This window comes from Rhipicephalus microplus, chromosome 3 (genome assembly GCF_043290135.1).
Source record: "Rhipicephalus microplus isolate Deutch F79 chromosome 3, USDA_Rmic, whole genome shotgun sequence".
Taxonomy (NCBI): domain Eukaryota; kingdom Metazoa; phylum Arthropoda; class Arachnida; order Ixodida; family Ixodidae; genus Rhipicephalus; species Rhipicephalus microplus.
Genome location: NC_134702.1, coordinates 196,875,645 through 196,888,466, shown reverse-complemented (window position 1 = coordinate 196,888,466; position 12,822 = coordinate 196,875,645). Strand labels below are relative to the sequence as shown.

The window sequence follows — 12,822 nt, the reverse complement described above, 5'->3', positions numbered from 1 at the left end:
TTATTGAGCCGGCGGTAGTCGACACAGGATCGGATAGACCCATCCTTTTTGCGCACAAGTACAACAGGGGACGACCAAGGGCTCTGCGATGGCTGGATGACACCACGCTTGAGCATATCGTCGACTTGTTCGTTGATAATACGGCGCTCTTCCGCTGAAACTCGATATGGTCGTTGGCGTAAGGGAGCATGAGTACCGGTGTCAATGTGGTGCGTGATGTTCGCTGTGCGACCCAAAGATGGTTGAGCGCAATCGAAGGCAGAACGGAAGTCTCGAAGAAGGGACAAGAGTTCCCTTCTTTGTGTCGGCGATAGCTCAGCGGCAACAGAGGGCTGGAATGAGTCTGGCGCGGGCAGTGTGGCCACAGGTGGCGTCATAGCATTGAGCTGGGGGTGAGGTGCGTGTTCGGCGAACTCTAGAGGGCGCAAGAGGTCAACGTCTTGTATGTTACCCAAACATTATCCGCGAAGTAAGGTAACTGGCGACGATAGCGAGTTCGCGACGAGCATGGCGGTAGCACCGGATTCCATGGTGAGTACGGCAAAGGGCAGGTGTAGGCTACGGCGGCGGGTAAATACGTCAGACGGGGTGAACAAAACAGTTCCGGCAGGAGCGGCCGTACAGGTCAGTGCTACAAGGGTGGATGTTCTCGGTGCTATTTCCGTGTCTGCAACAACGACAAGTTTGTAAGGTTCAGGAAGAGAATCCACCAAACAAGAGGTTGGCAGCGGTGTAAGGGCAACTTCTGCACGTGAGCAATCTATGATGGCCCGATGACGCGAAAGAAAGTCCCATCCAAGAATGACTTCGTGGGAGCTTGATGCCAACACAAAAAATTCAATGGCATAAAGTTCACCTTGGATGATGACACGTGCAGTGCACACAGCTGTAGGTTCTATGCACTGCGAGTTGGCCGTGTGGAGCATCAGGCCCGAAAGAGGCGTCGTCACCTTTTTCAACTTGCGGCATAAGGTCTCACAGATTATGGAAACGGCGGCCCCTGTGTCGATTAGCGCTTGTGCGGCGGTCCCCTCAACATTGACGTCAATAACGTTTTGCGGCGAGAAAGATGGAGGCCTTAAGCAGTTCGAATTGTATGCAGCTGTTGCCGCCGGAGCTGCAGCGATCAGTTTCCCTCTTCCGTAGCAGGTCGGCGACGCATAGGTGACAGGGAGCGTCGTCGGGGCGATGGTGACCGATGGTTTGCGTAGGGTCGAGGACCGTCAGTGGTGTACCTTGATGGCGTCCTAGACGAAGACGCAATTGGCCTGCCCACGGTGTCGACTGGAGGGGGATCTCGGCGACAGTGGCGGGCGACGTGTCCAGCGATACCACAGGCGAAACAGATGGGCCTATTATCCGGCGTCCGCCAAGCGTCTGAGCGACGGTAAAATGGAGCTGAAGATCTCGCGTAGGGATATACGGCGCAGCAATTGGGGTTGTAGGCACGACATAGGGTGGCGTGGCAGGTTGAGCATATGGCATACGCTGTTGCGTAGGACGAGCAGCGACGGCGGCGTACGTGAGAGGCGTAGTGACTGGTGGTTGCTGATGCACCGGCGGAAGGGCTTCAGCGACTTGGGTCCGAATGACGTTTTGGAGGTCCGGTGCCAAAGCTTGCGTGGGCTCATGTGTCAGTGGCAGTAGTGACAGCTGGCGCGCTACCTCTTCGCGGACGAAGTCCTTGATTGTCGAAAGCAGCGGCTGCTGCTCGGTAGGATGGGCAGGTAGGTGCAAGCTTGCGAGTGTGTCTGATGTCGTGACGGCTTGACGAGCAATTGCGCGCTGCCTACGCAATTCATCGAAGCTTTGACAGAGAGAAACGAGGACCGCAATTGTAGGGGGATTTCTCGCGAGCAACATCTGAAAGGCGCCGTCGTCAATTCCTTTCAATATGTGGCGGATTTTTTCTTCCTCAGGCATGGTAGAGTTGATGCGGTTGCATAGATGCAACACATCTTCAATGTAGCCCGTGTAGTACCCGTGCCACACGGGCATAGAAAATGACATTTGGTGGCGAAGGCCTTCAGTTCCCGAATGACATTTGTTTCGCCGGCGCTGCTACACGTCCAAAGCGAATGACATTTGACTTGATGATGTCGATCACAGCACCTTCCAAGTGAGCATTGAGTGAATAGCAATAAAAAAATTAAGAAGCATTTACAAGCTTCATACACATCAGATAATCATCAAATGTAGAAATAAGCGTATTACGCTGTCCTAAGTTTTAGTTTCTTGCTTTGTTTTACGACATTGTAGCCGACCGTAGCAACCTAAGCCAACACTAGTCAGATCCACAGCGTAAATAGAAAATGGCGCCTGTCGCATCGCACCTGTCGCATCTCTCAGAAGAAGATGTTCGCAGAGTTCGTTTTTTCACGGCAGCACTTGTGTGTTTCCGTGCAAAGCATCGTGCGCAAGAGCGAATAATTTTGTCGGAAGATTGATTGGAAGATTGGAAAGCAAAGAATAAAAACTGACAAAAAAAGCAGAGAAAGTCACGGAGAAAATGAACTCGATGGCGATGGCGATGAAAATACCAGTGTCGCATGCTTGTTTGCCAAAGTTTCGGTAAAATTGACAAGAGTTTCATTATCAATACTTTATTTTTTTTTCGTATAACGTTCAAAGCATCTTTTTAAGACTTTAGTGCAAATAAAAGACGGGAAATTTCATTTTTAGCTCAATATAATTTGTTTTATATACTTTCAGGTGAATTGCACTTCGCGAGCTGTGTCGTCGAGAGTAGACATTTCTCAGTCAACTGAGTTCTGGCGAAGGCAGTTGGTGGCGAATGGCATTCAAATGGCATTCGGATGAATGCCATTTTGTTCGCCCGTGTGGCACCCCGCGAATGGCAATAAATCTAAAGGCATTCGGGGGTAAATGCCATTTTTTCTGCCCGTGTGGCACGGGTATAGGTCTCACCTGGTTGCTGCGCACGGTGACGTAAACGATGCTCGGCTTGAAGCTTGCGTGCTGCAGGCCGTCCAAAACGTCCGTAATAGCCGTCTTGAATGCAGACCACGTAGTAATGTCGGCTGCGTGGTTATTAAACCACAGTTGCGCCGTGTCCGCAAGGTAGAATGTGACGTAGCCCAGCTTACTTGGGTCGTCCCATTTGTTTTTTGCGCCGACTTTGTCGTACCTCGCCAACCAATCTTCGACGTCCGACTCAGTGGAGCCCGTGAAGATAGGAGGGTCTCATTGAGGATACACGGCACCGCAAGTGACATGGACGGTCGAAGGTCCCACCTGAAGAGGCGTCTCGGTGGCCATGTTCGTGTCACGTAGAGGGGGAAGCGTACGGGAGCGAAGTTCCAGGTTTGTACGGGAGTCCACACACCTCCACCAGATGTCACGCAGTTTATTTAAGTACAGACCTACTGGAAGGCCGAGGAACACCAGAAGAGCGAGGAACGCCAACAGGCCGAAAATACAAAACAAACGCAAGCTCGGGTCGAGCGCGTGCACCAACGCTGTGGCTTGCCGTTTCATGCTGCTTCGTCGTCGTTCGCATAGTTCCCTACAATATGAACAACCAGGCGTCACACAATGCGACTTGTGTAACAAGTGGGTCGTCCAATGATCCACCGCATTACAAAAGCGTGTTCTTCATCACCTGTGCTGCATACCAACTTCAGGCCTAATTGTTCATTGTCGTCAGCCACTTTATGAAAAAACTGGCGCCAAATTCCTTCCAAATATCTAAGGGATACCACGCTTCTATGAAGAATGGCGAAGAATATAGCATGGCGCGTACCGGTCTAATGCACAGAAATTGTGACTATTTAAGGTGTAGTGGGTACCGAGCATATGTGCTCATAGCAGTTACACAAAAAAGTTTAGAAATGGCTCTGAAAGGCTGCTCTTCGAGCTTTCGCTTTGGCTGTGCTGCTCGTTCCACGCATTCCTGGAGTTTCTTTTTTGTATAAATGAAATGACTGATTAGGACGACTTTGCAAAAAAACGTGAAAAAGCTACAATTTAACGTTAGTGTGTATACATAGTTTTATAAAAAAAATTCTGGAGACGATTTTTAAATATGCTGCTACTTCCCTCACTGACCTAACTGAGCACGAGGAGTCAACATATATCCTTGCAGATTCACACATACGTCTAAAATGATATAACGTTGAGAATAGACTACAGATACTTTAAAGATATGGCAAAAGAAGCCAAACAAATGGTCAAAAAAGTGAAATGAAATGCCTTGTCACTATTTTATACACTACAAAACTGTTTACAGCATAAAAAAATTCCGAAGAAAACTTGAATGAACATAGGACTAAGCTTTTTGGAACTATTTCAGCACTGCGATTTTCGTTTTTTTTTCTTGCGAGCCTAGTGGCCAACATGTTACCACTGCGTTATAAAGGGGACGCTCATAGCATTCATCCACCCATCCATACATCTATTCATTTATACATTCATTCATCCATCGATCTATCCATGTGGAAAACCGTACTTTACTCCTGTCAGCGCATTAGAATCAGAAAAGGAGTGAATTCCATGGTAGATATTGATGCATGAACCGGACAAAAGGCATGCGAAGGCTCCATGACACGTGTTTGGGGAAATGTTGAGTCAATGCGTAGCCAGTAGCGAAATTGACTTGTCGCTTTTTCATGTCCAACAGACCCAATGTTTGGCACAGCATTCGTGGCATCGAGGCATTACAACGGTGTCACCACTTCTAAGGAGAACACTGCTGCACGATGGCCGTGGAACGTGGCCATCCACACTAGTTCCAGATTCCGGCCGGAGCAGTTCTGCGGAGGTGCGCTCATTTCGGATCAACACATCCTCACAGCGGCACACTGCGTAGAGTGAGTGACCCTTTTCGCATCTCACGTTGCTGTCTACGTGAGACGTGTGCCTTATGTCGGCGCATATAGATTTTATTGGGCTAAGGCGCCGCCAGGGAGTGGTCTGCGGAAGCCTTAGCCCCCTACCGTCACAATGTTAATATTTTATGTGTACACCTTGCATGGTATATGTTAGTAGACAGGAAGTACACACAAACCTGAAAACAAAAGAAAGGACCCCCCCCCTTGTGGCTATGCCATTATATATCAGAAAATAAAAATGCGATTCTTCACACAAATTTCGCTTCGGAATACCTTTAATATTATGCGATTGATTATAGTGCCATTATCAAAATTAGCAAGGAACGAATGAATAGCGCGAATTTTGAATATTTTTATAAAGCAGATGTCCACTGCAGAATAAAGTCTCTCGGAAAACATTAAAGCTATATTTTAAAAGAGTTAGATGAATCAAAACAAAACATTCTAAGCTGATGGTAGTAGAGATTTTGTTCAGCCATACCAGCAAACTTACCAGCAAACTGTACTCGTACAGCCGAAGTCACAAACGGCAGCGAAAGAACACTGATGAATATAAAGAGAGAGAGGTTTAACCAGGAAAGGCAGAGAGGTCGGTATGAGTGATAGTATGCTCTAGCCTGCTACTCCTGAAGAATAGGCTTGGCGTGTGCATCAGTGCTCTTTCTTTGTCTTCTGTCGAATGCACCCTTCCAGTATTTAGGTTTGTTAATAAGCTAGCCTGACAACGGATTAGTGAAGCTAACAAAAGCTACATGCACGATGACTATTACGTGTCCCGCTGATGGTATTATCATAACATTGGAAGAAATAGAAAAATACGCCCTCATCTGCCGTTTCCCATTTTAAAGAATTATAGCATATCCACGGAGTGAACGATGAGTGGAGCGAAGCACTGGAGGGTTTCAGCACTAAACCATGATCTATTCGTGAATATCGCCCACTACATCATCAAAGACGTGACAAACACTGTATATAGTTATACAAAAAATTGTATTATTCGTAAGTGGTAGCTATACGTCGCTTCCGTTCCCCCTTCATTATAACAGCCCGATGGTCGGTGAAGTGGTGGATCGGGAATGTAGCGTAGGGAAATGTTTGCAAGGACAAAGTAGTGGGCAGTTTGCAAAGGTGGGCCTATAGGTGGTTACGTACGTACATAGAAGAGATGAACAGACCCACGCCTTTAGGGCCTTCGCCCCTAAAAGGTGGGATTGGTAACAGAATTAAGAGTGGTGGCTCATGTGATGTGATTACTGTGAATAAGCTCGATGGGGTAATATACGAGAAATTTCACACGTGGTTTGTTTCATATTCTGCTCCAGCAGGCACCCGCCCATTCCGCCTTTTTCTTTCACAAGACTTTTATGCGCCATCAACTGATTTCACTTCGTGTTGATTGATTGATTGATTGAGTTGCGGGGTTTAACATCCCAAAACCACCTCATGATTATGAGAGACGCCTTAGTGAAGGGCTCCGGAGATTTCGACCACCTGGGGTTCTTTAACGTGCACCCAAATCTGAGTACACGGGCCTACAACATTTCCGCCTCCATCTGAAATGCAGCCGCCACAGCCGGGATTTGATCTCACGATCTGCGGGTCAGCAGCCGAGTACCTTAGCCACTAGACCACCATGGCGGGGCTCATTTGGTGTTGTGTGCTTCCGACTGCACTAATTGGGATAATGGCATGTAGACGTTCTCATGAAGCAGCGTTTGACAGAAATGCTTAAGCTATTCAACTTTTTAGCAAGAAAGACGTGGGGGATGTCAGTAGGTGGAACGCCGCTGCTCTTCAGTGCACGTTTTTCTATCTTCCGAAATATATAGCTTGCCTGTCCAGAGTAATAATTGCGAAACAAATATTACGGTCTTACAGGCAATCCAAACTCAATAACCCAGAGTTGCCTTGGTGTTCCCAGATGAATGGCAACAGAGGCAACCACGGCGATTTCTCGTTACCATTCAATGCAGACTCACATTACGATTCATGTCCTGAGGACGCACGTCAGACATTTCGCACGTGCTTCCTGTCGTAACCTTACCACGCTGCCTTCAAACAGGCATCAAGCATCGTTTGCTAAAACTATTGTTAAGCATAACGACAAACTTCCCACAGGCTTCGCTATGGCGTATGAGACAACGATGCCCCATTGGTGTCTATTGCGAGCCACAGTGAATTTCAGTATGCCAGGAATATAGAATATTCTGATATGTCGTCCCCTGTGCTGAAGCAACTGTCTCTGCTTCTTTTTTTTACGAGACGTATGCGGACAGTGTACATATTGTCATGGGGTGAGATTAACCCGAAAGTACAAAAATATATATACAGAATGTACATAGAGTTCAGAGTCCTTCAAAGCAGCAACAACACGAGCTGTATTCCAATCATCATCTTCATTGCCTTGATGGAGCATTCTTTGATGTTCATCATGGCTTGTAACACATAGCCGCCGCCGATGAAAGCGCCATCTCGGCGCTTTATAAAAGGTACGATCATGCGCAGAAAAGTGCGGCTTAAGGCTGGAGATTTCTATGATATCAAAAGATAGCACAAATTGCGATGAAGTGTCCACTGGGGTGATCTCTTAGGTGACCTCTGTCTGTTGGCGCAAGATTTTTTGAGGCAGGAAGTAGCGAGAGGAATTTCAACGACAGGCCAACGTGACGGCATCGAATCTAGATCAAGATGAACTATTCTAGGGAGTATGAGACGGCTTGATGGAGGCGGTTGTAGTGATCATTTAGACAGAGTTGTGAGGTAGAAAGGCAACCCCGGGTATGACCCCAGTATAGTTGCATCGGGAGCGTACTCGGTAGGAGCATATGTGTCAGACGGCAGAAAAGTGTCAAAAGGCCAAGTGGGACGGCGGTCGTACAAGAGATAGAACATGGAAAGCCTGCGATGTCTTGGGGTGATGAGTTGTAGGAAAACGTCACGCAAGGCAAAGTGGAATACCAATCACGGCGATCTTCAGAGACATAGATGAGTAGTATTGTCGTCAGTGTTCGGTTGAAGTGTTTATTGAGTCCATTTGTTTGCAGGTGGTAGACAGCGGTGAGTTTATGGCGTGAAGAATGCAAGCAAAGAATGTCTTCCACAACCTTGGAAAGAAACGAACTACCATCGTCGGTCAGCAGTTGACGCGGAGCTCTATGGAGGAGAATGACGCCATGAATGAGGAAGTCCAGGACATGAGTAGCGCAGCTTGTTGGTAGCGCTCGCGTTATGGCATACGATCTGGCATAGCCTCTAGCACCTATTACTGTCTTATTTTCAGTGAAACACGTTGGAAATGGCCCTTAAGATTCAGGCTGACGCGGTAGAACGGGCGTACTCAGGGTTCCACAAACCTCAGGTTTTCATGTGGTACTGTGGCTTTTCGGCAAGAACTTTTGCGATCAGCTTCGGGACTGACCACCTTATGACGCCGATAGCTGTGGAAGCAGCTGCTTTGTAAGCCGCACTTTGGTCAATCATGAACCACCCCAACGGTGGTTGCTTTTCTGTTACTACTAGGCCGCCCTAGCATACACGCTATCAGCACTGCGCCGCGGGTCATACAAACAGCTCGTATTTGAAAGTTGACATCCTCTCCATACATCATGTTCAAAATAACAACACGTGATGTTTCATTGTGTTCTAAGTCAGTGCGCCGTCATCGGAAACAAACACGCGGATAATAGTGCTCGAGCTATTTCTGACGGCACACAGGGGGATAACTTACTACTTTATATGTGACGCACCCAGCAGTTTTTGAGGGCTTGCAGAGGAGATCACACTTCGCTATAGTCAACGCCTCCTCTAGAAAGATGCCTGAGGAACGGCTCGCGCTCCCAGCGCAGTTGGCCTGCCTTCAGTTTTAAACAAGCTCCGCGCGGTGGCGCTCGTGACTGACACTATCATCACTGCGACGGGCGGAATCAGCTTAGCATTTTTCATCTGCGGCCCATAGGGGCGCGGCAGTCAAGAGTTGTTCAAGACCTGCAACTGTGCACCACTGTTTCCGAGGCTATTCAAAGTCTTGCGTTGTTGCACCATCCGCCACTGGTGACGCTAGCGACCAAGAACGTTTTCAAAATGAAGGAGGGAAACGGTGTGGCAGCTGTTTTTTTTTCTTATGCGGCAAGCATCTTCCTAGAGGAGGCGTTGCTATGGCGTCCACCAAGCAGCCAGACCAACTGAACTAATCACCAACATCGTAGGCCCTGTTTTATATATCTCTATATACGTCAGGTGGACTCCTCCAAAAAGAAGGCACATTGCTTTATATTTTGTGGTTAGGTGTGGCATTTGCGAAATCATGTTCCTACCACAAAGAAATTGTCGACAACGCTCTCGCGACGGCAGTCGTTGGAAGGAGGCGCCACGCTACAAGCTGTGTGACTGTTTGATTAATATGTTCAGATACAAACGCCGGCGTCTGTTATAGTACACCTTGACAACACACAAATGTCTATTGGATGTTTTCGTGCATTTCATCGACAGAGGATATCGCAGCTGAATACCATCAAGAAACTTCAGAGCTTTTTAAGAAAAATGCCACGGGACAAGCGGCTTCGAGATTGATGTCGTGTTCCAGCCACATTGATGGAGGGTTACTGACTGCGTGGTTGTGTGCGTGCTGTGTGACGTGCTATATTTCTTCGTGTTTCTTTCCTCTTTTGCTCTCTCTAAACATCGCCATCCTGCTCCCACGTGAAGGGTAGCAAACTGTTATCCTGGTCTGGTCAAGCTCCTTATCATTCTTTCTCTACCACTCATTCTCTCTTATTCACACTGTGCACGTGCTTTTTGAAAAATAAGTGCAAAACAGCAGATATCTCTAGGAGGGCTTGCGAATACGAAAAAAACCACCCCTTAGTGATTGCATGCAGGTTGGTGCGGCATCTTTTAAGACGTCTCTGGAAGACCGGTCAGCAAACCAATACCCATTTCTTTTGTTGATGCAAGGTAAAACAATCTACCAGGATGGTTTCCTTATCTTGGATGTCATATTATTCGTATTGCAGTGAAGCAACTTTGGATGGGATACGTGTACATCTTGGATCATGGCGGAGAAGCGTTTTTGATAACGGAGAGATTGCTGTGCCTGTTAAGGAGATGTGCGTTCATCAAAACTACACAGGACATGTAAGTCTCCCACAGACTTGCGAACGTACTCAGCTGTCGAAGCATTTTTCAGCGATTGTCGCAATCTCGTTTTCTTACTTTTATTCACTATCATTTTTAAGGCGCCTCTAACATCTGCTGATCACGTCGGTGCAACAATGCGTCCCTCCGTCCGTGCCCAGATAGCCATGCCCCCATTATACTACAGACCCACTACTGCGTCACTGGTTTCAATGTTGAAACCTTATTGTCCTTGTCACTTCTTAGCCAAATGGTAGTATTGTGTAAAATAACGACGAACAATGATTTATGAATATGCGTTTGCTCACACTCACTGCCAAAAAGGTGATTGTGGTTTTAGGTAAAACCAGTTAGCGCGAGTGTCTTTCACCAAGGGACACGTGCAGCGCCGAAATGATTCCACGGCAAGTAGTTTGCTGAAGCTTCTCAAGAGAGTGGGTGCCCCCGACATCAGACGCTATACCAAACGCTATATATGCATAACATACCAACAAAAAAAGACACGACAACGCCAACTGAATGGTCAGAAGCTTTCGGCAAACACACTTTGGATTTTGCAAAGCATGCTTCAAATTTTCGTTGCCATAAGTGATAGCGATATTTTATGAGAATAACTCACCTGAAAAAAAGTTTAAGTCGGAGTAAGTGGTGTATAGGAACGGCAAGAACAGCCGACATTGCAGCCTACCCACATATGTGGAGACACTTACAGCAATAGAATAATTTGGGATTACGAGAGCCACTGCTACGGCCGCCTCTTTCGTTTTCTCCGAGGAAGAAGCACGAGTGAGGTTTCACAACCGGTATTGAACTGAAGTAAATTGATAATGAAATTTATTGATACAATTGTTGTCTATATTTATGGGACTAAAGGCGGACTCAACTGCCTAAAAAAGGCTTTCTTACCTATGCATTCTCAGGTTTGAAAAACCATTGAACATGTGCAAATTTACGTAGGTAACAAGAAACAAGGTTATAATACAGACATACAGACAATCAAAAACACATTAAGTTATTTCTATACATTCAGTACACACTAGTAATAATATACATTGTTTCCAGTCTCTGTAATTAGCCACGTTAACATGCAACACATTATATGAGGAGGAGAATTCTTTTTATGAGCGTTTGGGCGCTGCCTCCTGATAAATTGATTGCGCGCACAGCACATATTTTTGAGAAGCCGGGAAATGTAGAATTCATCGTGTATGTGGTGTGTAATGGTGTACTTAGCCTTGGTGATGGACGCCAGAAAGACGGAAAGAGTCTGTAGAATGTGTCGGCCTGTTACGATGCTAGAAAGTTTGTTCTACTGCGATGCATAGTGGGCTCCTCTGAGTTCAGAAATGGTGTTTAAGCTGCATGCCAGTACGCAGGAGTGAAGTGTTTCTGCATAAAGTACGCGAAAAAAGACTTGATGATGGCTTGATTTTGGTTAGACTGGAATACCCCCTTTAGTATATTTTGATAAATTGAGCACAGGAATTATAAAGTAATTGTAAACTTTGGAGTATAATCCGAACAATGGCTGGAACCGTATAGAAGATGCATGATCGAGTTTTCGGTGTACAAATGTTTCGTAAGCAAACTATCGTGTGGAAGAATGGACACCTCGAAGATTGCACTTGGGGTAACTGACCGCACAAACACGTGAGCCATTATTTCACATTTAACAGAGAAGAGACAAGTTATGCCACCGGTGAATGTGCAAAAGAGGCCTAGATATGACTTTGGTGGTCGGTAAGTGTAACGATGCAAGCAGTGTTTCTTCTCATCCGACATCGCCGCAACAAAACTCGCTTTACTCGGTGCCGGTATTCTGGCTTCTTTTTTGCTTTTTGTTTTTTGGGACAGGACAATATGAATGATAGCGTGAGAAAGGCTTCACACAGGAGCACAAATTCATCTGTCGGAGACTGATATCCTCTATATTGGGCTTGTCGAAAACTTATTCTTCGTTAGACGAATCAAGAATGCCAAAGAAGAATAGCAATGTATTTGCGCTGATTTTTGTTGTGCATATACATTACTGGTAAACTTATCTACACTGCGTAAAACTACGCACTACAATAAAAATAATACTATGTTTACAAATAAAAGTTTAACAGACCTTGCTAACTACTATATAACTTACCTTAAACAATTCAACATACTGTGTTGCTGCTCGTGCTGTTGTTCAAGTCTGTTTACGTTCCTTGAAGCAGTAATTTGTGTCATCGCATCACGTAGTGTGTTATCAGTGTTTTAGTGGCATGCGTCATAACAGAAAGAACAACATAAAGCTGTGTCATAACAATTAGTATATCATCATAAACTTTGTTAGGTAGAAATATGCAGTGAAGCACCACGCTAAAGCCCAAATGAACAGTAATAACATAACGTATCTATTAAAAAATATACAACTACAGGGCTGCGCAAAACGCGCAGTGCAATCACCATGAAAGCTGGAAGAGCGGACATTCGAGAGTCTTTAAACACTCTTGGGGATGCGCAACGATGCTCCATTGGTTAAGGCACTCGGCAGCTGATACGCAGGTCATGCAATCGAATCTCGGTGGTGGCGGTCGTAGTTTCGGAGCGGCAAAAACACCTAAGACCAGTGTGCTTAGATTGGCGGGCACGATGAAGAACCCCAAGGGGTTGAAATTTTGAAAGCCCCACGACGTAACTCATACTGTGACGTTTTGCGTGGTTATTTTTTTATTTATATTTGGCAGAACATGGGAAGGTAGGTTACGGTATAGCCGGCTATCCCAATATCATAACACTAATGTACAATATTAACACACAAAAAAGCAAAATTAGAAACAAAATAAGAAAACAACTAATCAGAGGCAGT

At 46.0% G+C, this 12,822-nt stretch overlaps 1 protein-coding gene across 1 annotated transcript in view; it reads left to right on the top strand.

Moving 5' to 3' along the window:
• Nucleotides 1–12,822, top strand: part of LOC119164931 (chymotrypsin-like elastase family member 2A) — a 28,548-nt gene that overhangs the window by 9,472 nt on the left and 6,254 nt on the right. The window contains exons 2-3 of the mRNA XM_075888577.1: nucleotides 4,640–4,829; nucleotides 9,863–9,983. Coding sequence (XP_075744692.1) covers nucleotides 4,640–4,829; nucleotides 9,863–9,983 — 311 coding nt within the window. The remainder of the gene's footprint in view (nucleotides 1–4,639; nucleotides 4,830–9,862; nucleotides 9,984–12,822) is intronic.